The 24,344-nt window shown below is 47.8% G+C and overlaps 1 protein-coding gene across 1 annotated transcript in view; it reads left to right on the forward strand.

Annotated features, from left to right (window-relative positions):
- Positions 1 to 24,344, forward strand: part of CACNA1B (calcium voltage-gated channel subunit alpha1 B) — a 195,973-nt gene that overhangs the window by 119,005 nt on the left and 52,624 nt on the right. Inside the window, exons 21-27 of the mRNA XM_046647936.1 lie at positions 10,774 to 10,900; positions 13,900 to 14,029; positions 14,392 to 14,451; positions 15,670 to 15,776; positions 18,629 to 18,725; positions 20,381 to 20,541; positions 23,255 to 23,392. Of these exons, the coding sequence (XP_046503892.1) occupies positions 10,774 to 10,900; positions 13,900 to 14,029; positions 14,392 to 14,451; positions 15,670 to 15,776; positions 18,629 to 18,725; positions 20,381 to 20,541; positions 23,255 to 23,392 (820 nt within the window). The remainder of the gene's footprint in view (positions 1 to 10,773; positions 10,901 to 13,899; positions 14,030 to 14,391; positions 14,452 to 15,669; positions 15,777 to 18,628; positions 18,726 to 20,380; positions 20,542 to 23,254; positions 23,393 to 24,344) is intronic.

Consider the following 24,344-nt stretch of genomic DNA (forward strand, 5'->3'; position numbering starts at 1 on the left):
TTGTTCCTCAGGTCCCAAGGTCCCTAACCAATCTGCTTCCTTCTCTCCTCCTTTCAGAATCTTCTTGTGTTTGCCTTATATGTGATGTCCAGTGTTCTTAGTTGGGTTTGGCAGGATGAATGGGGGAAAGTACTCCTATTCCATCTTTTCAGAAGCTGAAGTCTTGAGTTGATTTTTATATATGATGTGAGGTAAAGGTTGAGGTTCTTTTTACCCTCCTATCCATGGGTATCCATTTGTTTCAGTGCAGTTTATTGAAAAGGCTATCCTTTTTTGGGGGTGGTGGAGGAAGATGGGCCCTGAGCTGACATCTGTGCCAGTCTTCCTCTATTTTGTATGTGGGACATCGCCACAGCATGGCTTGATGAGCAGTGTGCAGGTCCACACCTGGGATATGAACCTGTGGCTCCTGGGCCACTGAAGCAGAGCACGTGAACTTAACCAGTATGCCACCACACTGACCCCAGGGCTATCTGTTTTTTGTTGGATTAATTACTTTGGCACTTTTGTCATAAATCAATGGATTGGTGTTACTTCATTTCAGGTAAAGTTTCTGGGGTTACAGTTTTAATGGTAGTTCTATTACATTGTTTATTTTTGTTTTTCCGACATTCCAAATATTAGATCTTCTTTGCCTGTCTTCTGCATAACTTTCTCTCTGATCCTTTTGAAAACTCATTCCTTAGTTTGCATTTTTCCTTTTGGCTCATTTCACTCCCTTGCAATACTTTCAGTCACATCTGTTTCCCTTGTACTGCTTGTGGTTTCTGAGACTATTTTATCTTTTTTCAGTCTCCCTCCTGAGGTTTGGTCAGTTCTCATTTCACGCCTCCTAGTTGTCCGTGCATTTTTATTTTGAGCTTTTGAATCTGATCTGTGGTGTTTTTTTCTTATTAACAATTGCTTGTTTAATTATATTTAATTCATGTTGGAAGGTTGTGTTATAGTTTTTCTCTGCTTTGCAGTTGTTTTTTGTGGAGTACTTTGACTAGCTGAAAAGTTTTCAGTCTTTGTTTCCATTTTCTTATGGTAGAAGCTTTGTATGGATGTTGGGTTCCTTTTTCTGAAAATGAGGAAGTGTGTTAAATTTTCCTGGACCAGCTGTCACATGTGATTTTGTGGAGAGTGTGTGTATGGGGGTGGGTTGGGCAGCTCACTTGCTTTCTGGTTCAAGAACACCCTCTTCTATTAGTACCATGATATTCAGTTTCTTTACTCAGTGATGCCTTGGGGGGAGTGTCTGTCTAGCTATGATTCTATGATAATACCCTATCTCTGGAGGACCCTGGACCTTAGCCACTTGTTTCTTTCCCTCTATCACTAAGCCACCAAAGGTACCTCTCCCTTTCAAGTATCTTTTTCTCCAGAAGCAGTCATCCCAAGGTTGCCACCTCCAGTCCCATGTACTTTCCAAGCCCTTCCTTTCAAGCCCCCAGGAGCAGTGCTCTGATCCACTAGGTCTCAGACCTGTACTCAGTATTTGTAGGGTAGGGCCCGCTTTTCTGTGGATGAACACTAGTCGGCGTTGTCCATGTTCCACCAACACTAGGATCCTGCTGCACTCTCCCTCTTCCACACAGTCCCTGCCTGATTCTGCAGGTCTCAGAGGTCTGTTTCCTCACTTACATGTAAATACAAGTTTGTAGGTTTCTTATTTCCCATATGCTGTAGGTGTGGACTGTGGGTGATTTTCTTACCTCTCCTTATTGACCATATGGTTTATGGAAGCTATGGGGAGAAATTTGAGTGTGAGTGACTGCCATTATCTATGAGAGCCAGCCTCTTATCTTTTTAGTTTCTGCTGGATTTGTAGTTATGGCCACTATTACATTTCTGATTTCTTTCCTTCCTTCCTTCTCTCCATTATTCCCTCCTTCTCTCCTTCCTTTGATAAACCATTTTTTCCCTAAAAGTTTGTCAATTTAAGTAGACTATCAAAGTCTCGATCTTTGGCTTTCTGTTTTTTTTTCCCCAATATCACTCTTTTGTGTGTGTGTGTGAGGAAGATTGGCCCTGAGCTAACTAACATCCATTGCCAATCTTCCTCTTTTTGCTTGAGGAAGATTGTCACTGACTTAACATCTGTGCCAGTCTTCTTCTTTTTGCTTGAGGAAGATTGTTGCTGAGCTAACATCTGTGCCAATCTTCCTCTATTTTATGTAGGGTGCCACCACAGCATGGCTTGACAAATGGTGCTAGGTCTGCACCCAGGATCTGAACCTGCAAACCCTGGGCCACCCGAGCAGAGCACACGAACTTAACCGCTATGCCAATTGGCCGGCTCCCAATCTTTGGCTTTCTTGATCTTCTCTATTGTATCTTTTTTTCTCCTGTTTCACTAATTTATTTTCTTATTTATTATTTCCTTTCTTCTACTTTCTTTATCGTTATTGTAATATTCTTTTTCCCATTTATTAGTTGCATACTCAGCTCATGATATTGAAGTCTTTCCTACTTTGCTAATAATGTGTTTAAGGCTTTAAGTTTCACCCTAAGAATTATTTTAGCTGTGTCTTACATGTTTCAAAACATTGTTATTTTTTAGTTTTAAATCTTTTTCCAAGTTTCATTCGTGATTTCTTATTTGATCCATGAGTCCTTTGTAAGTATGTTTTTGAATTTCCAAAGACAGAGGTTTCTTAGTGTGTTTTTTAAATTTTTGTTTTTGCTTTTTTTTTCTTTTGCTATTGATTTCATTATTCCTTCTTGTATTTCATCACTCTTTGTATTTCAGATCACCCATTTGGCTTTTTTGTTCCTTCCGCTTGAAGAACATCTTTTCTTATTTCTTTTAGTGAGATTTGATGACAGTAAATTCTCTCAGTTTGCTTGAAAAATCTTTATTTTGCCATTGTTTGTGAGAAGCAGTTTCACTTTGTATGGAATTCTAGTTTGTTAGACACTTTCTCTCAGCACGTTGACGCTGTTCCCATCTTCTCCTGCGGTTTCTATGGAGGAACTGCCATTCGTCTAATTGTTCCTCTCTGTGGCTCTGTCTTCTCCCTACTGCTGCTTACATGAAAACCTTTTTATTATGGAAAATTAAAACACTGAAATCAGAGACACAAGTATAATGAACACTTGTATTTCTGTCACCAGCCCGCAAGAGTTATCCATCTTTTGCCAATCTTGTTTCTCTTGTATGTTTTCTTTGGTATGTTATTTTAGGTACAGTCATGCATTGCTTAACGTTCTGAGAAATGTGTTGTTAGGAGATTTTGTTGTTATGTGAACATCACAGAGTGTGCTGACACAAACCTAGATGGTAGAGCCTACTATACACCTAGGCTCTATGGTGCTAATCTTATGGGACCACTGTTGCATGTGTGGCCCATTAGTTGACCAAAATGTCGTTATGTGGCACATGACTATAGAACTGTCTTTAAACATCTCTAACAATTAAGGATTTAACAACTTCAGTAGCCTATTATTTCACCTAGCAATATTGATAATAGTTCATTAATGTTATCTAATACTTACCCAAGTTCAAATTTTACCAATTATCTTAAAAATTGCTTTTTACAGTTGTTTTGTTTGAATCCAGATCCAGATAAGATTTACTCATTTGACTTTGCTTAGTCTGTCTACGTCTCTTACTCTATAACAGTTTCTCCCCTGTTTTTTACACATTCCATTTATTTGTTGAAGAAACCATGTCATTTGTCCTGTAGAATTTCCCACCTTCTGGGTTTGGTTGATTGCCTCATGGTGTCATTGAGCGTGTTCCTCTATCCTCAGTGCCTCCTGTTAACTGGTAACTCAATCTAGAGCAGGCCTCTGAACCCTGGCATTATTGACATTGTTGTTGGCGGCTGTCTTGTGCATTTTAGGATGTTAGCAGCATCCTTGGCCTTTATTCTTTAGTAGCACCCGGTAGTTGTGACAACCAAAAAATGTCTCCAGACATTGCCAAATAATCCCTAGGAGGCAAAATCTCTCTTGTTTGCGAACCACAGATCTAGAGATTTGATTGGAGTCAAATTAACTCTTTTGAGAGCTTCTTAGGTGGTAGTATAGACTTCCTATTGCATTACGTTGGTGTTACGTAATGCCTAGTGTTTTCCTTTTGGTGATGTTAAGCTTGATCAGCGGGCTTGGCCTCATTCATCCTTGTCCTCCACTAGCCTTTCCCTAATGGTTTTAGCGCACACTCATGACTGTCACCTAGATCTGTGATTGTATTAGGCGTCACAAAATGATGGATGTATAATCTTAACATTCTTTCTGCATTTGTTATTTTGACTTTTTCTGTAAGGAAGAACTTACTCATCAACTGTTTGGTTACCCTGAAATACAGTTTGTATTTGTATTAAGCAAGGCACATGCTTAATTCTGTCCCTCATTTGTGTGTGAGCTTTCAAAATAGTGAGTTGGTGCTCTTAGAAGTCCCAATATGACCAATGAGAAATTTAAGAAATTATTATGAATTTTTGGATTTTAATGCATTTGATGTGTTTAAGTCCTTTGAACTCACTCTTACTTTTCATGCCCAAATTACCCATCTTTGATCAGCGGGAGCCCCTGGAAGTCGGCTTTTGTGACCTCCTCACGCCTGTGGTCATCTTGGACAGCTTTCCGGTTCTCATCTATGACAGCAGTTCCCGGATCATTGTATACTTTTCCTGCCCAAGACCTGGAATCAGCCTTTTCTCTAAGAAGACCTGTGTGCTGCACACTGGCTATTCCTATAGGTTTCCTTCCCTACTTCAGTGGGCTTTTTGCCCACAGTGGCCTCGCCTTTAGCTCTTCTTCAGAGGACCGCCCTCGACTGTGGTGGTGCTTTGCCAATGCATGCAGAGGATGGGCAGTGAAAGTATGTGAGAGTTCACAGCCCCCAGGTGGGCCCAGCCAACGAAGGAAGGGCCAGGGAGTGTGACAGCCAGCCCTTTGGCTTTGAGTCAGGACAACATTGAGGTTTAATTCAGACTCCAGAGCTCCCCGTGGGAGCAGGCTGACCCTACTGTTGCAAAGCTTCTTTAGCTTCTTTCTCTTCCCTCTTCGGCTTTCTTGCTCCCTCCAGTTTCTTCTGGGAGTATGTCCTCAATCAGTCAGTTGCACATGGACCCTCATCTCATGCTCTGCTTCTGTAGAACCTGGTATGAGATGCTGTGGCTCCTTTGATGAGAAATGATATTTATTTATAATGTGGTCTTGGCTACTGGGTGTTTATTGCTTTTAGGCTTTTCAGGACTTTGTTTTTCTTTTTAAAGAGAAGAATATATCATGTGTTCTTTTGGCTTCTGTAATTTAAATGTAAGATTATAGGATTTTTATCTAACTTCTTTGATTTTGTATTTGTATCTCTTTTCTCTTATCCTGAAAATTTTGTCTTTTTATGTTTTTAAGAGAAGTTTTAGTTCATAGTTAAAATTAAGCAGAAAGTATAGAGATATGCCATATGCTCCCTGCTCCTGCACACACACAACCTGCCCCACCATTAACATGCCCACACCAGAGTGGTACATTTGTTACACTCGATGAGCCTATGTCATACGTCATTGTCACCCAAAGTCCATAGGTTATGTTAAGGTTCACTCGTGGTGTTTCACAGTCTAAGGGTTTGGACAAATGTATAATGACATGTATCTACCAGTATAGTATCAAACGGAATAGTTTCACTGCCCTAAAATTCCTTCTTTTTGTCTTTTTACTTTGCTGAATCTGTTTCTTAAATGGTGTTGTTTAAAAAATTGTGTTTTCTAATTATTTGGTCCTACTATGTAGAAATAGAAGCAGTTTTTGTCTGTTGATTTTGTGTCCAGCCACAGAGTTGCCAAACTCTTTTGTTACTCTAAATAATGTTTTGTAGATTATTTTGTTTTCTATGTAGACACAGTTGTACTGCCTATGAATATATAATATTTGACCCATGAACTCTAAAGTCTGTTTTTCAATTTCCAGGTGTAAAATTTAAATCTTAATTATCCTTCTGTTTCTTATTACTGCCTTAACTTCTAACTTAATTGCACTGTGATTAGAGAATATGACCTATATGATGGTTTCCTTTGAGATGTACTTAGGATTGCTTTGTGGCTTAGCATGTGGTCAACTTTTGTAAAAGTACCATGTGTGCTTAAAAGCAATATGTTTTCTCTAATTTGGGGAACACTGAGATTTTTATATTTGTCTGCTAAATCAAATTTGTTAGTTGCATTGCTAAATATGCTATATATTCACTAATATTTTGCCTGATTGGTGCATCGCTAATTGAGAGAGGTGCATTGAAACCTCTTTCTCTCCATAGACCTGTCAGCTCCTGCTTTGTAGATATATTTATTTATTTAATGCAGTTATTTTGAAGAGTTTGAAGCATGCAGCTCCATACAGAAAACAGTCTAACAGATGACCAAGTACTAGTGCACATTTCCTGAGCTAGTAACCATGTTTTTCTGAATCTCTTCTGTGGGGCTTTTTCTTTTATTTCTTCTTCAGAAAAAAAACCTTTCTATTAAAATATATGTGTTTGATTTCTGTAGTTTAAGCTACTTTATGTATGTTTAATATTGTTATGTCTTATTGGAGCTTAACCTTTTGTCATCTTGTGGTGATCCTCTTTAATAATTATTTTTTTCTTAAAGTGTATTTTTCTCATGTGAATATACATATTCACTGAGCTTTTTTCTTTTTAAAGAATTATTTGCCAGGTGAATCTTTTTCCATCTTATGACTTTCAACCTTTATATGGCCTTATATTTTAAGCTTATCTTTTGGAAACTACATATAACTGTATTTTTAAAAAATCCAGCTGGATAATCTATATCAATTAATAGCCAGGTTCAGTTTGCTTATATTTATTGTGATTATCAGTTTACTTGGACTTGCTTCATCCATTTTGGCTTGTGACATTTGCTTCATTTTTTCCTATGCTTTTTTTCTCCTTTCCTTCTTTTTTAATGTTGCCTAATTGGTTGTTTATTTGCTTACATATCACATTTTCCCCTCTACTGGTTTAAAAACTATGAATTCTATTTCTGTTTTTTAGTGGTTATCCTTGTAATTCTAACGTGTGTGCAGAACAAAATCTACAGTTATTTGTTATATTAAGTCCTTTGAACTGCAGCTCCAACCACGTCTCTCCCAGGTTCCTTGTTATTGTCGTCCCACATTTCAGTCCTGTTTCTAAGCTCACAAAATAGATATTATTCTCATTTGGACTTTATAGGTACTATATTTATTTAGATTTACCAGTTTCTTGGCTTACTAATTTTTTGGCTTACCTTTTGTTGCATCTCAGACCTTCCTTTAATGTCATTTTCCATCTTCCTGAAGTACAGACATTCCTGCTGTAACATGATATATGTATTCCTGAAAATGCCGTGGACCGAAAATAAGACGCCTTGTAGAAAAAATAGGGTTAAGAGCAAATGATTTAAGATCGATGCAACTCTGTAACCAGAACACTAATAAAAAGAAGAACAATCCTGATAAAAAGGAAGAGCAAAGTTAAATCTGTATTGGCTTTTGCACCCAGTATCAAGCCTTCAACCCTGCTTTCTCCTTTGAGGTGAGGCCAGCCTCATCTTGCGCGTGTGCAGCAATGACTGGAGGGGAATTCATCGTAACTGACTAAGGGGCTCACTTCTCTGTTCTTCTCCCCTCTCTGAGATTTTGCCCCTCATTCCCAGACACCATGTCATCCTCTAACTCCAAGCTTTTTCTCCTCTTCCTGGTAAGAGGGTTGCTTTCTGCTTGGGTTCTGTTTCCTTGCAGTGCAAATAGGAAAATGGCCTCGGGAAAAGTTGGGGTGCCAGGGTTGTCACCCCCTGTGCTTCCCTCCTCCCAGGGATTGTAGCTTCTCAGGATCTGTCCATCTTGATTGGTTCCCAGTGCCTTTAAACAGTTATGTTTTTTATTTTGTTCAGCTTTATAGTTGTTTTCAGTGAGAGAATGAGTCCATTTTAAGTGTCTCTGTCACAGGCCGTTGAAATGCTGGGTCAATTTTATAGACTTTTATTGCTTGTTAATTTTTTCAAGGTTTGTTTTTTAATTTCTTTACATATTTGTATTGAGTTTTTATATTCCTCGTCTGAAAATTCTCGTATCTGAAGTCCATGGAGAGTGTAAAGCTATTACTGTTTCTGCTGTCTTTCTCTCATGGTGATCTTGAGTCCTTGTTTGTTTGGTGATATTTATTATTTTGAGTTCCTATATTATTGACCCTAATCTACCCTTTCTCAACTGGGGTTTTGTGAGATAAGCCCTGCAGAAAATGAATTAGTCAACTCCTTTTTTAATTCTCCTAAGGATGGTACGTAGCTAGTGCCGTTCTAAGTGTATAGGAGAGAAAGTCTTTCTATACTATGCATGTCTTTGGACATTAGGGCTTACATTCTCCTCAAGTTGAGAAGGGTTGCCTTAATCTCTGGGGTCTCTGTGGGCCAGATGAGGGATGTTTTGTCGGAGAGGAGTGATATTTGCTTTCCCAGAAGGCCAGGGCTCTAGCAGTCTAGGCTCACTGTAGCCCTTGTGAGGGAGCAGTTTCCCAAGAAGCCGTGTTCGTCTTCCCTACCTTGTGGTGAGCCCACGGCACGGGGTTCTGTCCCGGCATTTGTAGATCGTGTGCCCACAGGGGATTCCTCAGCTCAGCCTCAGTTTCTTAATCTGAAAAATGCAGGTAATAATACATGCCAGTGAGTGCTCAGAGGATCAAGCATCTGGACCACGCCCAACACTGTTTCTGGGGAATGTTCTCTTCTGCTCCATACTCACCCTCTGTGTCTGGCCATCTTGCTTGATTATCTTCTGTTTCAATGGTTTAATTTTTGTTACTGTCAAGTCTTTTTTTTTAAATGAACTGCTTCCAACAATGAGTTTACTTAGTCTCCTCAGTTTTCATTTTGGTCTTCTCCCCACTTTTTTTTTGGTCTGCTTTGATTTAATTGATGATTTTTGTTGTAGTAAATCTGTTTCAGGAGAAGTATTTCCATCCAGGCTCTGGCATCTTTGTTCCACTTTTTTTTGAGCAGCAAAATTCTTCATTGAGTCCATATTGGTTCTTTTCTCCCAGTTTACTTATTCTTGGGTTTGCTTTATTGTTATTGTGGAAGAGTCTGAAAAGCTGTGGTTTTAAAATAATAAATGTTTCTTAATTTAAACGTGATGCGTGCTCATCATGGAAAGTCATTTTAAATGTGAAAAGTAGAGTGAAGAGAATGACATCGCCATCAGAGATCTCCCCAGTTATCCTTGTCCAGGTGTCACTTCTTGTCCGATGTGTGTTATTTTTGTAGTTCAGCTCATCTGGGATATACGAGTATGTAGCCTGCCTTTTTTTGTTAACTTACCATATCATAAACTTCTTTTGTCATTTAAACTATTTGTAGGCATTTTTAATATCCATAGTATAATGCTTCATGTAAGTATTGCATACTTAGTCTATCTCCTATGGTTGTACATTTTATAATCTTTAGTTATTGTAAAAGAACTTGTAACAAACACTTCTGTGCATATAGATTTTTGTGTGCATGCTTGATTTCCTTAGGAGATAATGCCCCACAAATTAAATCAACAGATAGAGGTTGTTAAGGCTTTAAGTAAGTCTTGCCCAGTTGCCTTCTAAGCAGATCATATATGTGCGCCTTCTGCGGGGAGACTCGACGGTACCGGGTGCAGGTAGGCTCACAGCCTAGGAGCCGTAAACCACTACCGCTGTGGCTTGCGCTGTTCTCGGATTCAGCTTGAGGCTTTTTTCTCTGGCCCAGCCGTTCTCTGCAGGACTTCAGAGTGGCCAGTGGTCAGGGGGAGAGGCCTGGAGCCTTGCTCTTCATGCAAGTTCTGGGGATAGCTATCCTCACTTCAGCTGCCCTTGAACATCCTCTTTGCTTATATATATATATTTTTTTAAGAAGTAAAAATGCGGTACAACAGTGGGCATTGGCTCCACTTCACTGCACTATCTCCCTGGGCATCTTTGAGTTCTCAGGAACTCTGTCACCCACAGAACTGAAATATACATTCGGATCGTTAAAAACGAAAAACTATCGTGAGAAAAATAGTATGCACAGATGACACAATTTACTTAAAAGGAACAAAGGTCATGGGCATTTTAATCTTGGGGAGTCTGATTTGCAGGAGCCAAGCCTGAGACAGGGGTGCTGAGAGAGCAGAGGATGAGCCTCAGGGAAGCGGGGGAGTGGGGAGGAGAGCCAGAGTGTGGACTGAGCAGCGCCTGCCTGCCTGCGAGCTGGCCGTGCCCTGCTCTGCAGTGCCTGGCAGACAGGGCCTTCGCTATGTCCTGGAGAGCATCCAGGCCAGGTTAGACTGGATCACCAGTTTCCAGAGAGTGTCTGTAGTCCAGGGCTGCCCCTGCTCCTCCCTGCACGTGGTGATTTTCTCTAGGAGTGTACGCTGAATGGGGGGAAGGGGGCCTGCTGGCCTTGGTCTTCGGGGCTGAGGGGACGTTAGCGTTCTTAGAACACCTAGACTAACGGCACCAGTGGAGGCAGAGGCGTCTGGAGCCAAGGGTGCAGTGCTTGGTGAAGTGAGGGGTGCGGAAGGCTCTCTTAGGGTCTCTGTGCAGACGGCCCCAGCTCTCCAGTGCTGGCTTGGTCCTGGCCACTGCTCGCCTCAGTTGTGATCTGACCACGAGTTCAAGGAGTCTCATGTGAAGCTGGGTTTTTAGCCACACACCCTTCTCTGAGTGGGTCCATGAAGACCTGCCCCACTCGCCTGTGGGATTGGAACTGGGAGAGTGTCTGTTGCCCAGGTGAGACCTGTGTGATGTGAGCTTTGTGTGTGCCACACCCCTAACTCGGTGGCCCTGTGTCCTTGTAGGTGGTAACGTGGACCTGGAAAGCCAAGCAGAGGGGAAGAAGGAGGTGGAAGCTGATGATGTGATGAGGAGTGGCCCCCGACCCATCGTCCCATACAGCTCCATGTTCTGTTTAAGCCCCACCAACCTGTGAGTCTCCTTCACCTGCCCCTGCTGTGTGCCCATCCCATCCATCCATGGCCCATGAGCCACATGCGCATGATGGCTGCGTGTCCTAGAGTGACCTGGCAGGCACCAATTCTGTGCCCTTTTCATGTGTTAGTGTCCTCATCATCACAGCAATCCACAAAGCTCACTTCACAGGCCTGTTGTTACCTCACTTCACAGACGAGGACACAAAGCCACAGGGGAGTGCTGTGACTTGTCCACAAACACACGGCCAGTCTTAGGGGTGGAGCTAGGGTTTGAACTCACACAGTCAGTCCTAGAGCCCTGCTGTGGCGTTTGTTCGTCTCTGCACACACGCACCCAGTTTACATCCATCATGCATTCGTGTTTCCACTTGTCCACCTCTGCATCGTGCTCACCATCTTCACTCACATGTCTATCCTTGTCTCCTCTCCTCTGTTCGTCTGTCACATAGTCACCATGCATTTCTTGTCCACTCATCAGTCCAACTGCCTTTGTTAGTTCAACCAATATTTATGAGCCCAACAACACTCTAGGTGCTGGGAATACACAGTGATGAACAGAACAGACAAGGACCCCTGTCCTTATTAAGCTTATGTGCTAGTGGGAGAGACAGACAGCAAACAAGACAAATAAGTGAAGGACATAAGGTGTCACATGGTGCTAAGTGCTAAGAGGAAATGCAAAGCAGCCAATGGAAACATGGACTGTTGGGGGTGCTGGAATGAAAGAGGAAAGGTCATGTTGGTCCTTCGTGGGAGGCAAGATTGGAGCAAAGATGAGAGGAAAGTCAGGGAGAGCACCCTGGACAGTGGTGACAGGGAGAGCAAAGGTAGAACCACCCAGCAGCCGGTGTGGCCAGGTTGGTCAGAGGGCAGCAGGGTCCCGTGGACTCATGCTCCATCCTTTACCCTTCTGTCCAGCAAGCCCTTCTCATTTGGGCATCCAGCAGTCTCTGCACTCAGCCCTCCATTATCCATCCTCCCTTCTTCCCTCCCTCTTCTTTCATTCAACTCAGATTCATGGGGAGCATGCTCTGCTCTGCTAGGGGTTAGGAGTAAAGTGGCGATGGAGACAGACATGGCCCCTGCCTCTCACCACCCACAGTATGCTGGAGGAGGGGAACAGCCTGTCACGTAAATACAGAGTGGGAAAGGTAGAGTAGGGAAGTGCTGGTGTCTGGGAGCAGGTGGGGAACATCAGCAGAGCTTTCCTGGAGGAAATGAGAGATCTCAGTTGAAACCTGAAGGTTGAATAAGCATTAAGATGAAAAGGGAGGGACAAACATTCTTTGTAGAGAGGAGAGAATTGACAGTGGTCCAGAAGTGGCAGATATCAGGCTCAGAACTGCTGGAGATAGAACTGGGTAGAGAAAAGCCTGTTATGTGTCCTGTGGAGAAACCTGGCATTGGCTGAGGAGCCCCGAGGAGCGTGGAGAGGTCGCCATAGCTTGGGGTAAGTGTGGCACAGTCAGTTTTCACTTGAGCAGAATATTTCGGTGGGAGACTGGAGGTGGGGAGACCACTCAGTTATGGTCAAAGTTTTCAGGAAGAGTGGTGGTGAGGTTTGGAAGTAAAATGCTTGGGGAGAAATTTTGGAGGTAGAACCTGCAGAATTTGATGATAAATTAGATGTGGAAGGGGAGGGAGGGGTCAAGGATGACACCTAGGGTTTCTGCTTGACAGCGGGGGCCCTGTCCGAGCCAGGGGAGGTGAATGGAGATCCTACATAGCCTGGGGCAGCTGGCAGAGGTCTCAGGGCCAGGTGGACTCGGGGATCTGAGCGAGGGGTAGAGCTAAGTGGTGGAGACGCACCCATGAGATGGACTGGTGACTGTTGATTAGAGGGAAAGAGGGACAGGGGCAGACGAGGGCCTGAGACGCAGCCTTGTGGAGGTGGAAGGAAAGATGTTTCAATAAGGAGGGAGAAGAGCCAGCAGGTTGCCAGTAGCCCTAGGAAGGGCGACTCTGGCGGGTGCAGAGGCTGGAGCCAGTGACTCCTCACCCAGACAGCAGTGGTCAGGGTGCCGAGGAGCATAATAGGTCCCTTCAAAGGAGAGAGGGGAGTGGGTGGGTGTGCTGGGATGGAAAGTCCTTTCGGATGGAAGGTGCTTGGGAATAGGGAAGTGCTGGTGAGAGGAAGAGGTTGGAGAGGCTAATGGGGCAGCGATGAGCCTGTGGAGGCAGAGGTGGGAGGGGCAGGTTGCAGAGGTAGCGCTGGGAGTGCACCTCCCTGGCAGTGGCAGGAGGAGCAGTCTTGCCCTGTGTTCATTACGGCTCTCCCCTCTCGTCACTGGGGTCAGCTTCACTGTTCCCCAGAGGGGCCTTCCCTGACCTCTTGGTCACTGTCTCCTACAGTGTTGTAGCATTTGTCAGCGTCTGAGAGTCTCCTGTGGGTTTGTGTCTGCACTGTTACTGGCGTCCTGTTCACCACTGTGCCCCGGTGTCCAGAATATGCCTGAGCAGAGCAGAACAGTGGTCAGTAATGCCAACTGGTGAGCGAGGTGGACAGGTGACTGAAATACAGGTGTGCACAGTCAGCTCTGGGGGCTCAGCAAAGGACACCACACCCAGCACAGCTGGGGAAGTCTCCGGGGGCCTGCTTTCCCCAGGAGTGTTGGTATTCAGCCTCTTCTTCTTTGCACAGCTCCCTCCATCCCACCTGCAGCAAACCTGTAATCCTGTAAAGGCAGGGCAGTCCACACACAGTAGGTAAAAGCGTGGGCATGGCTGTGCTCCAAAAGAATGTCAGGCCGACAAACAGAACCAGACCAATTTGGCTGCCAGCTGCTGTTCACTGCCCCTGCCGTGGCTTTGGCAGCCTCCCCACCCCTCTTCCTGGGACGCCCTCTCAAGAATCTGAGTCACCTGGCCACTGCTTCCTGACCATGGACACTTAGCAGAAACACCTTCCTGCAGGGAAAGGCCAAGCCCGTGCTCTGTAGGGGGCCCAGCCTGGTCTCTCTGTGGCCTCCTGGTGATCCGTACTTTGCCCTCTAGGCTCCGCCGCTTCTGCCATTACATCGTGACCATGCGGTACTTCGAGATGGTCATTCTTGTGGTCATTGCCCTGAGCAGCATCGCCCTGGCCGCCGAGGATCCTGTGAGGACAGACTCGCCCCGGAACAATGTGAGTGGGGCTGTCAGACTGTGGAGGGCGTGGTGGTCCCAGGGTCCTGTCTGCTCACTGGGCACCCCTTCTCTCTCTGGGAGTGTGGGGATGAAGGTCTGGGGATGCTACCTGGTCCAGCCCCATGTTAGAGACGGGAAGAGTGGAGATGTGCCTGGGATCAGAGCCAGGGCTGCTGCCACAGGGTACTGTTCCCACAGGGGCACTCGCCAAGTCTTCCCTCCCAATGACTGCTGCCCATGGGTCCCCCAGCTGATGGGTTATCTGCTAAGAGGCCTGGAGGAGAAACCCGGAGCCTCTGACATGGCCCTGGTTCAAGCTTCTGGCCTAGCCTTCGTGAATAACCTTCCTTTTGTTTCTAGGCTCTAAAGTACATGGACTACATTTTCACAGGCGTCTTCACCTTTGAGATGGTGATGAAGGTGAGATACTTGGTTGCCCTGGTGACCCTGCGCTTTGCACATCCTCCCTTATGGCTGAGATGGGGTGGGGCTTGTAACCTCTTACGAAGGCGTGTGGTGGGTGTGCCCTGGGTGTGTGCTCAGTGAGAGAACGTGTGTTCATGTGTGCAGTGATGTGAGGGCACACACACCTGCAGTACAGGTTTTGTCTTGTGGAGACAAGAGGCCATCGTTCGCTGAGGGTTCCTCACAGCGTCACATCAGCCCTGGGAGTGCTCGCCTATGCCTGTCTCCATGGCACCTCCACCTCAGGGCTACCGCTCCCCAAGGTGCGGGTGTGGGCTCAGCTCTGCCCTCAGGGTTGTCTCGTGACAGCAGAAGAGGGCCCTGACAGCAGGCGGGGAAGAAAGAGAGCTTGGGGAGTGGACAGTGGCCTCCAGCTCAAAGATCATGGCAAGTGGGTGCTGAAGACTTTGGTTTAGAAGAATGGTAGTGTTTGGTGGTAGATTAAGAGTTGGCCATTTCGTTGTGACCTTTGTTTTCTGTCTGTAGGTATTGACAGGTGTTGCTCCCTTGTCGATGTCTGACAAGTGGCTGGTGCTTGTATTTACACAGGTGTGCGCTCACTGTGGTTGAATGTGCACGTGTGTGCAATCTCTGACTGCACTGCAGCTTCACGTGTGCCCATGTGCGTGACTCGGGGCGGCTTTTCTTGTGTGTGTGACTCTGGTTCTTCATTTACCCTTGCAAACTCCTGGTCATCCCGTTTTACAGATGAGGAAGCTGAGACTTAGGGACATTAAGATTCTTGCCCAAAATCATAGCTCCAGGAGTGGCAGAGTCAGGTCCCTGTCAATCCCACCAGCTCTTCCTCCTGCTGCATGGAGCTGACCCTCTGAGGGTCTGAGCTCCCTGGGGCTGTGTGTGCCTGCAGCCCAGCAATGGAGGAGGGTCTCATTCAGGCTCCAGGGGAGTTGGGGGCCCAGGCAGGATCTATTGACCATGTAGGTCAAGGTGGGGGCAATTGCATTGAGGTCCAAAGGTCCATTGAAGCCCTCAGAGGGCATGACCTGGGTCATGTCCCCTCGCCTGACAGGGCGTGACCTGGGCTGCATCCCCTCCTGTGGCAGGGCGTGACCTGGAGTAGCATCCTTACCCCCAACCCCATGACTCTGAAGCCTGGCTCTGTTTTGCTTTTCTGAAATCTTCTGCACCCTAAAGTGTGTTTCTCCCCTGAAGATGATCGACTTGGGTCTGCTGCTGCACCCTGGGGCCTACTTCCGAGACCTGTGGAATATTCTGGACTTCATTGTGGTCAGTGGGGCCCTGGTGGCGTTTGCCTTCTCGTAAGTACCCACGTTTGCTGTGGATCTGGCTGGCCACAGTTCCCAGAGCCGTGACGAGGTGTCGGGTGAGGGGAGGAGGGCTCCATCGGCCCTCTGGGCTGTCTGTAGCCCACCCCTGTCTGCATGGGGCTGGGCTGTGTGGTCGGGAGGACCTCATGCCCATCGATCCCTGGCTCAGCCCATAGTTCTACCATTGGGTGGGCAGGCGTCTGGCTTGTTTAGTGTCTGCTCTCGGGTCCTTCAGAATACCGTGACCTGCCCTGACCTCAGCTGCACTGCCTGGTCAGCCAGAGCTGGTGGGTGCTGGTGGGCGTCTTCCCCCATCAGGAAGTTAGGCCATCTTCTCTGGCTCCCTAGTGAGCAGCATTCAGCCCTGTTGTGGCTGGGCCTGGATTGACTCCCTCATACCCTGCGTGGCAGCGGGCGTGAGGCAGGTATGGGGGGCTTGGGTAGAGCTGGGGGGTAAATGCAGGGGGAAGTGGTGGGGTGAGACCCAGAGATAAGGAAGACCCCCAGTGGATGCAGATACTGAGGGATGGTTTCATCTTCTCGGAGCCATGGGGAAGGCACAGGCTGAGCTGTGCCTGGGGAGGCCTCCTCACTGACTCTCTTCTCTTTGTCTCTCTGTTGCTGGACTCTCAATAGGAGCTTCATGGGGTAATGCCTTCCCTCTGTCCCCTCCCACTGCCCACATCATAGTGCACTGACAGGCCCCTTGTGGGCCGTTTCATCACCATGCCTCACCTCCACTCCTCCTTCTCTTCCTCCTCCTCTTCCTCCTCCTCCGCTTCCTCCTCCTCCTCCAACTCCTCCGGGCTGCATGCTTCCAGGAACCATGTCCCTGGGTGGCGTGTTCCTGCCTTGCCTGTGGGGACCCGGTAGGGCTAGGATTGGGGCTGGCCAGCCCTTAGTAAGGAGGTACCTGGTGAGCAGGGAGTCCTGAGGGAGTGCTGGAGGCTTGGAATATGGTCCTGGAAGGCAGTGAGGGCTCCAGGTGGGAGCTGCTGTGTGACCAGGGCTGCCGGGATGTTGGACATCCTGAGGCATTTTCCCCCATGTCCCTTCTCCAGAATCTTGGCTGTCTTTCCTCTTTCTTCTCCACGACTTCCTCCTGCACTCCATCTCCTTTGGGGGACATAACCAACCCTCTTTCTATATGAAGGAGGTGACAACTTTGCCAGCGTCAGTCAGGGACCCTGGGAGTGAGAGGGAGGGGAGTGGTCACATCCAGCCAGGCGGCCTCAGCAGGAGAAAGGCTCTGGGCTGGCAGGAGAGAAGTACAGCCTTGAGACATTCAGGACACAGGTGCCTGGGGGGCTGCCTGCCCCTCCAGGTCTGCCTCCTCCGCAGGCCTCCCTGTCTACTCTTCTCCTGGTGCTAGTCTCAGGGGGCAGCGGAGGAAGCTGGTTTGGGGGTGCGGGTGAGCACACTGCAGTGATGGAACAGCCAATGACGGTCGGGAGGCTGGGTGTTCCCGCCTGGAAGCTTGGTGTTTCAGGGGGAGTCTGGTGTGATCCTGGAGTGTGGGCCCTGGCTGAGTCTTGGGAGAGAATAAGGGACTGGGCCTGAGCTCTCCTTTCCCCACAGAGCCCTCCTGGGCCTTGCAGCTTGTACTCCAGAGCTTGGCTGCAGTCCAAGGAAGGCCATGGGGCCAGTCCCCTCCCCAGTGCAGGCTCCTGGGGAGCCTGGGGGAAGTGGCCTCTGAGCAGAATGGGAGAGAGACCCCAGTCCTGAGCCCTCAGCCTCTGCCCCTGCAGGTGGACTGTGGCCTTGCTTCTGAGGGAAACGGGAAACCTTGAAGGCCTCTCAGGAGACCCTCCCCTCACATTCCTGCTCTGACTTCTGGTTGGTGGAAGGGCCAGCCCCAGAGTCTGACAATTCTTGAGCCCCTGGCAGCCTGAGGGAGCCACTTGGGTGTGCTCTGGCTTCCTCTGTGAGGGGACCTGATCTGGGTTCAATGTCCTGGACTTCTAGCTTGTTTCTGGTGCCTAGAGTTTTCTTTACCTTTCTTCCTGTCTTACCCACCCTCCCCGTGTTTGGGCTTTCTTGTCTGCTTCTTTCTTGATGCCTTGATATCTCCATCTGCTTCTCTTGGTCTCTCTGGGCTCTTTCCCCCTCTCTAGTTCTTCCTCTCTCCCTTGGTCTGTCTTTCTTTGTCCACCCCTGTCTCTTGCATTGCCTCTGTATTCCTCTAACTTTGTCTCTTTCTTACACTCCCTCCCTCCCTCCCTCCAGGCCTCCCATCCTTTTCCGCCTCTCCTTCCCTGTCAGTTTTACATCATCTGGAGGAGTGTTAGGACAATTGAGAGAGGACATGATCCAGCAGAGAGCTCCAGACATGTCCCCTGACCTCCCTTTACCAGGAGTGAAAAGCAGGGGAAACTGGCCCTTCCAGAAGGCTCTGGCACCAGTGGACATGGTGGCACATTGCTGTGGGCTTCCACGTGCTGGCCCCAGGCTAGGCCTACGATCCTGGGGCAGGCCTCTCCTCACCTCTTTATTCCCACTGCTGGTCTCAGCACAGCAGTGAAGCTGGTTGGGGGGTGGCTGTTAGGGGAGTGCTGGGAGAATGGGTTCTTCCCCCCTGGAAGCTCAGCTCTCCCTGGACACCAGGTGCTGCTGACCCGGCCCTGGCCCTTGTCCACTCGGCCGACACCTTGGCCAGGCTGCCTGGAGGAGAACACGCACTGGCCTGTGGCTCCTGCAGGGCCAAGGCTTCCCTGCTCCTAGACCCTCTGCCCTGGGGCCCAAGACGAAATGCACAGGGAGTGTGACCCAGACTGCAGGAGCTTCATGGGAGCTGGGCACAGTGTGCGTCCTGCCTGTCTGCATGTGTGGCTTCTCCCTTCTAGAGGATCCAAAGGGAAAGACATCAACACCATCAAGTCCCTGAGAGTCCTGCGCGTCCTACGGCCCCTCAAGACCATTAAACGGCTGCCTAAGCTCAAGGTGAGAGCCTTGAGATGGAACTTGAGGAGTGTGCAGGGCTGTGTGTGCATGTGTGTGTGAGTGTGCATGCACGTGCGAATATGGGCATGTGTGTACATGTATGTTTGCTGTTCATGTGTGCACATGTAGGTGTGTATGTGTGCGTGTGTGCTTATGCATGTGTATGCTCTGTGCACATGTATGTATGTGCAGTGTGCTGTGCATGTGTGTGTACATGTTTATAAGTAACTGGCCCATCCTGCTGCAGCTTCCCATCTGGAGTGGAGATGAGCAGAGCTGAGAGGAAGCCCCAGATTAATTTTTCTCAGATTGTGCATTGTGTGGGTGGGAGGGACTCTCTCAGCTCTATGGCCCTCCCCCAAGAAGAGCTTGTTTCCAGTGGTGTCCTGTCAGGCTCCTCTTCCTTGACCCAACAGCACCAGGTGGGACAGCATCTTTTCACCCACAGCTGCAGTACAGCGAGGAGGGGCTGCTGAGAGGCAGAGGATCGTGGGGGAGATGCAGGGAGGGCAGGGGCTCCCGAGAAGTGGTTGTTGGGCTGGGCACTAAGTGCTGTGTATGGCTGAGGTTCTGGATAAGGGAAAGAATGTGAACTCAAACACTTAGAACTGTGCTAAAATTTGATAATTATTGAGCTTGTGCTAGATACTGTGTGAAATGCTTTATGTCTGTAAACTCATTTAATCCTCCAAAACCGTGTGCAGTAAAGTATTATGAGCAGCTTGGAAGTGCAAGCCTTGGAGACGTTAAGCAATGTGGGGATTATAGGAGGCGCTTTGCCTAGAGCCTGTGTGTGAAGGGACAGGCTGAGAGGTGACCTGCAGGCGGCCGGAGGCCCTCTGCGCCAAGTAGGGTCTTAGACCTGGTCTGTCAGGTAAAGGTTGCCATGGGCACTGTGCAGGTGGGCAGTGTCTGCATTTGCTGAGGCAGCTGCTGGTGTTGGGAGTGTGCCTGGCAGTGTCTCGGGAGATGGTTGGGGATCTGCCGGTTTGCACAGCCAGAGCACGACAGGGCTTCTCCTCAGCTCTGGGAAAGAGGGGCTAGGGCTAGGGTCAGCACTACTGGCAGTGCAGGGAAAGCTGAGCTTCCAGAGGGAAAAGAACCTGAGAGAAAGCCCAGGCAGTGGTGGTAACAGGTGACAGAGTCACCTCTGGGCCACCCAGCGTGCCAAAACTCCCTGGAGCTGACCACAGCATCACTGCTTTTCTGCCCTGTGTTGGTTCCCACTGATGGGCAAAGTGTGATCTGCTGGCAGGGCCCAGGTGCAGGAGCTGGGGTTTGGCCACATACCCAGCTCCACTCCTTTCTCTCTGTTGTCGGCCCCTCCTGACATGGGTCAGCCTGGCTCCAGGTCACCCTTGCTTACGTGGCCTAACCCAGACCTGCAGCACCAGGTTCTCCTCATCATCCAGCCCATCTGCCCCGCGCTGCCTCTTGTAGCACCTCCTGCCCACTCCATGAAGTCCAAGATGGCCCCTCCTGAGAGAAAGAGAGCATCAGGCAGCTTTCTCTGCCAAGGCAACCTGCAGCAGAGCCTTTCTACGGTTATGGGCCTCAGGACCTTGCAAGGTCCTCCAATGCCCAGGGGGCCCTGGAGGTTCTGAGCCTGGGTGCCCTGCCCTTCCCCTCACGGCTCCATCCCCCCTCCCCACCAGGCTGTGTTTGACTGTGTGGTGAACTCTCTGAAGAACGTCCTCAACATCCTGATTGTCTACATGCTCTTCATGTTCATATTTGCTGTCATCGCGGTGCAGCTCTTCAAAGGGAAGTTTTTCTACTGCACTGACGAGTCCAAGGAGCTGGAGAGGGACTGCAGGTAAACCAAGGCAGGGCTGGGAGCAGGGGTGCAGCTCCGTGATGCAGAGAACAGCTGCAAAGCCAGCAGTGGGAATGCCCTGTGAGGGCTCTGGGAGGAGCCTGCTTGGGACGTACCCCAGAGCAGGGGAGTGTGCCTTTGTCCCCAGGGCTGCACCAACCCAGCACGTCCTCCTCAGTAGAGTCAGGGAGCAACCATGTCTGATGGACATGCTCTTCCTGCCTGCTGACATCCAGGGAGCTCATGGGAGCCCTGGGGCAATGCTGGAGGTCTCTGTAAATCCTGGAGGTCTGAGCTGGGCCCTGAGGACAGAGGCACTGCCCAGTGGCCACTTTGACCATCATTGTAGGCCTCAGGCCTTTCTGGGCCCAGGCCCATATCAGAGCAGATAGGAGAGGCGCCCTCAGGGAGGAACCAGGGGAATGGAGGTGGTGCCAGCGTGGACGCTAAGTAAGGCAGCACGGGCAGCTCCTTCCCCACCCATGGGCGATGGCCCGGTTGTCTCTGTAATATTCTCCTGTATGGAAATGGCACCACTTGCGTATCCACTCTGTGACTGATGGGCATGTGGGTTGTTTCTAGTTCGAGGCTCTCCTGAGCAGTGCTGCTGTGACTATCCAGTACATGTCTGTTGGGGGCACATGTGCACAGTTCCAGGAGTGGCAGTCTAGGAGTGGAATTGCTGGGTTGTGGACTGTGCTTATGTTCAGCTTTTGTAGGTGCTGCCAGATTCTTGTGTAAAATCACACTCCCACCAGCATGGATGAGAGCTCCAGTACTCCACATCCTGCTATAGTTGGCATCTTCTGTCTTTTGCTTTTTAGCCTTTCTGGTTCAGGGATTCTGACATTTCTCTGTGGTTTCATTTGCACCTGTGTGATGACCAGTGAGGCTGAGCACCTTTTCCCAGATGGACTGACCACTTGGATGTTGCTTCCTTGGAAATGTCTGTGCCAGCCTTTGCCAATTTTCCTGTGTGGGTTCTCTGTCTCTTTCTGGTTGATTTGTAGGAAATCTTTAAGGTCCTGGATAGGAGTCCTTTGCCAGATCTACTCTTTTAGTGATGTCTTTTAAAGAACAAAGTCATGATTGTAACATAGTACACTTGCCTTTTTTTATGTTTTTACTTTTTGTATCCTGTTTAAGAAATCCATCCCAAGGTCAGGTAGATGTCCCCTTTTGTTTTCCACAAAAAGTTTTCGTTTTGTCTTCACATATAGACTGTGCTCTATCTGGAGTTGGTTTTTGTTGGTTGTGTGAAGTATGGCTAAAGATAAATTTCCTGTAGATAGATATCCAGTTGACCTAGCACCATTTATTTGAAAAGACCATCTTTCCCCATTGCAATGGGGTCCTTTGTTTTTCACAAAAACAGCTTTATAGAGATATTATTTATATACCATACAATTCACCCATTGAAAGTGTACAATTCAGTGATTTTTAGTATATTCACAGAGTTGTGCAACCATCACCACAGTCAGTTTTAGAACATTTTCATCAGTTTAAAAAAACCCCACAAAAAAACCATCCCCTTTAGCTATCACCCCTACTTCCCCAGCCCCAGCCCCAAGCAACAACTAATCTATTTTCCGTCTCTATAGATTTCCCCATTCTGGACATTTCATATAAATTAAGTCATATGATATATGTTCTTTTGTGTCTAACCTCCTTCACTTAGCATATTTTTTTCAGGATTCATCCATGTTGTAGCACATGTCAGTACTCTATTCCCTTTTGTGGTTGAATATTATTCCATTCTGTAGAGATGCCACATTTGTTATATTCATTCATCTGTTGATGATCATTTGGGTTGTTTCTACCTTTTGGCTATTATGATTAATGCTGCACTGAACACATGAATAAAGTTTTGTGTGGACAGATCTTTTCATTTCTTTTGAGTCTGTACCTAGAAACAGAATTGATGGGTCATATGGTAATTCTGTTTAACAGTTTCTGGAACTGCCAGACTGTTTTTCAACGAGGCTGAACCATTTTATATTCCCACCAGCAATGTATGAGAGTTCTGATTTCTCCACATCCTTGTCAACACTTATTATTTTCCTTTTTAAAAATTTAAATACCTAGTGGGTATAAAGTGGTGGCTCATTGCAGTTTTGATTTGCGTTTCCCTGATGACCTGTGATGTTGAGCATCTTTTTGTGTGCTTATTGGCCATTTGTATGTCTTCTTCAAAGAAATATCTATTCGTATTTTTTACCAATTTTTAAATTGAGTTGTCTTTTTTATAATTGATATGGTAGTTCTTATATATTCTAGACGCAAGTCCCTTATCAGATAGATGGTCTTCAAATCCCATTCTGTGTATCGATGATGTCCTTTGAAGCACAAAACCTTTAAATTTTGATGAAGTCCAATGTGTCCACTTTTTTCCTCATGATTTTGGTGTCATATCTAAGAATCCATCCCCAAATCTGAGGCCCCTGTGTTTTCTTCTAAGAGTTTTATAGTTTTAGCTCTTACATTTAGGTCTTTGTTTGACTTTGAGTTAATTTCTGTATATGGAGTCAGGTAGGGATCCAGCTTCATTCTCTTGCATGTGGAAATCCAGTTTTTCTAGCACCATCATTGAAGAGACTGTTCTTTCTCCATTGAATGGGCAACCGTTTTTCAGACACAAGTTAACTGTAGACACATGGGTTTATTTGGGTCCTTTGTGTTTAATCTCTAACCTCCTCTGTTTTCCCATTCCTAGGGGTCAGTATTTGGATTATGAGAAGGAGGAAGTGGAAGCTCAACCACGGCAGTGGAAGAAATATGACTTTCACTATGACAACGTGCTCTGGGCTCTGCTGACACTGTTCACGGTGTCCACAGGAGAAGGGTGGCCCATGTGAGTACTCATTTGGTGTATCGTGGCTGGTCAGGGTAGAGCAAGGGGCGGAAGGGCAGGAAGCCCAGATTCTGTGTCCGTTTGTGTTTCAGTCACTCAGCAAACACCCCGTAGGTTCTTACCTACCAGGTGAGATGTGGCCCTGCCCTCCAAGAGTGGGCAGCCTGGAGGAGAGGAGAAGATTAAACCAAAAGACGCAGCATAGTGATCTCCTGAAAGTCCTTTTTGAGTGGCTGGAGGCCAGAGGGGGAATGGGACTCTTGGTATCTCCCTGTGCTAGCCCTCTGGCCTCAGTGAAATGCAGCCAGAGGGTTGTATGCATTCAGTGGCACACTGAATGGCAGGGGGCTTCCTTTGGGGCTGGGAAGACCACCCATCGGAAGGTATGATCGATGATCTGGCAGGAGACCCTGCTGAGCCCTGGGCTTTCTGAAGGCAGGTAAAGCTGGGCATGAGCAGGTGAGCTGGGCATGAGCTGGAGAGTTGGGTGTGAGCTGGGTGTGAGCTGGAGAGTTGGATGTGAGCTGGTGGGCTGGGCATAAACTGGAGTATTGGGTGTGAGCTGGGTGTGAGCTGGAGAGTTGGGTGTGAGCTGGAAGTTGGATGTGAGCTGGTGGGCTGGGCATAAACTGGAGTATTGGGTGTGAGCTGGGTGTGAGCAGGTAGGCTGGGTATGAGCAGGTGAGCTAGGAGTGGGTGGGTAGACTGAGTGTGAGCAGGTGGGCTGGTTGTGAGCGAGTGGGCTGGGTGTGAGCGAGTGGGCTGGGTGTGAGCTGAGAATGAGCAGGGCAGGGCAGAACTGCTAGGCCTCTTCTACCTCTCCTTCTGGGGATAGGCCCTCAGCCACCCAGAGTCTCTGCCCTTGGAGGTCCTGTAACAGCTCTGAGTACAAACCCTGTTGGGATGGTGGCCCACCTCCAGGAGGGATGGCAGCCACATGCACCAGGCTTGG

The sequence above is a fragment of the Equus quagga genome, chromosome 1 (assembly GCF_021613505.1).
Source record: "Equus quagga isolate Etosha38 chromosome 1, UCLA_HA_Equagga_1.0, whole genome shotgun sequence".
Taxonomy (NCBI): Eukaryota; Metazoa; Chordata; class Mammalia; order Perissodactyla; family Equidae; genus Equus; species Equus quagga.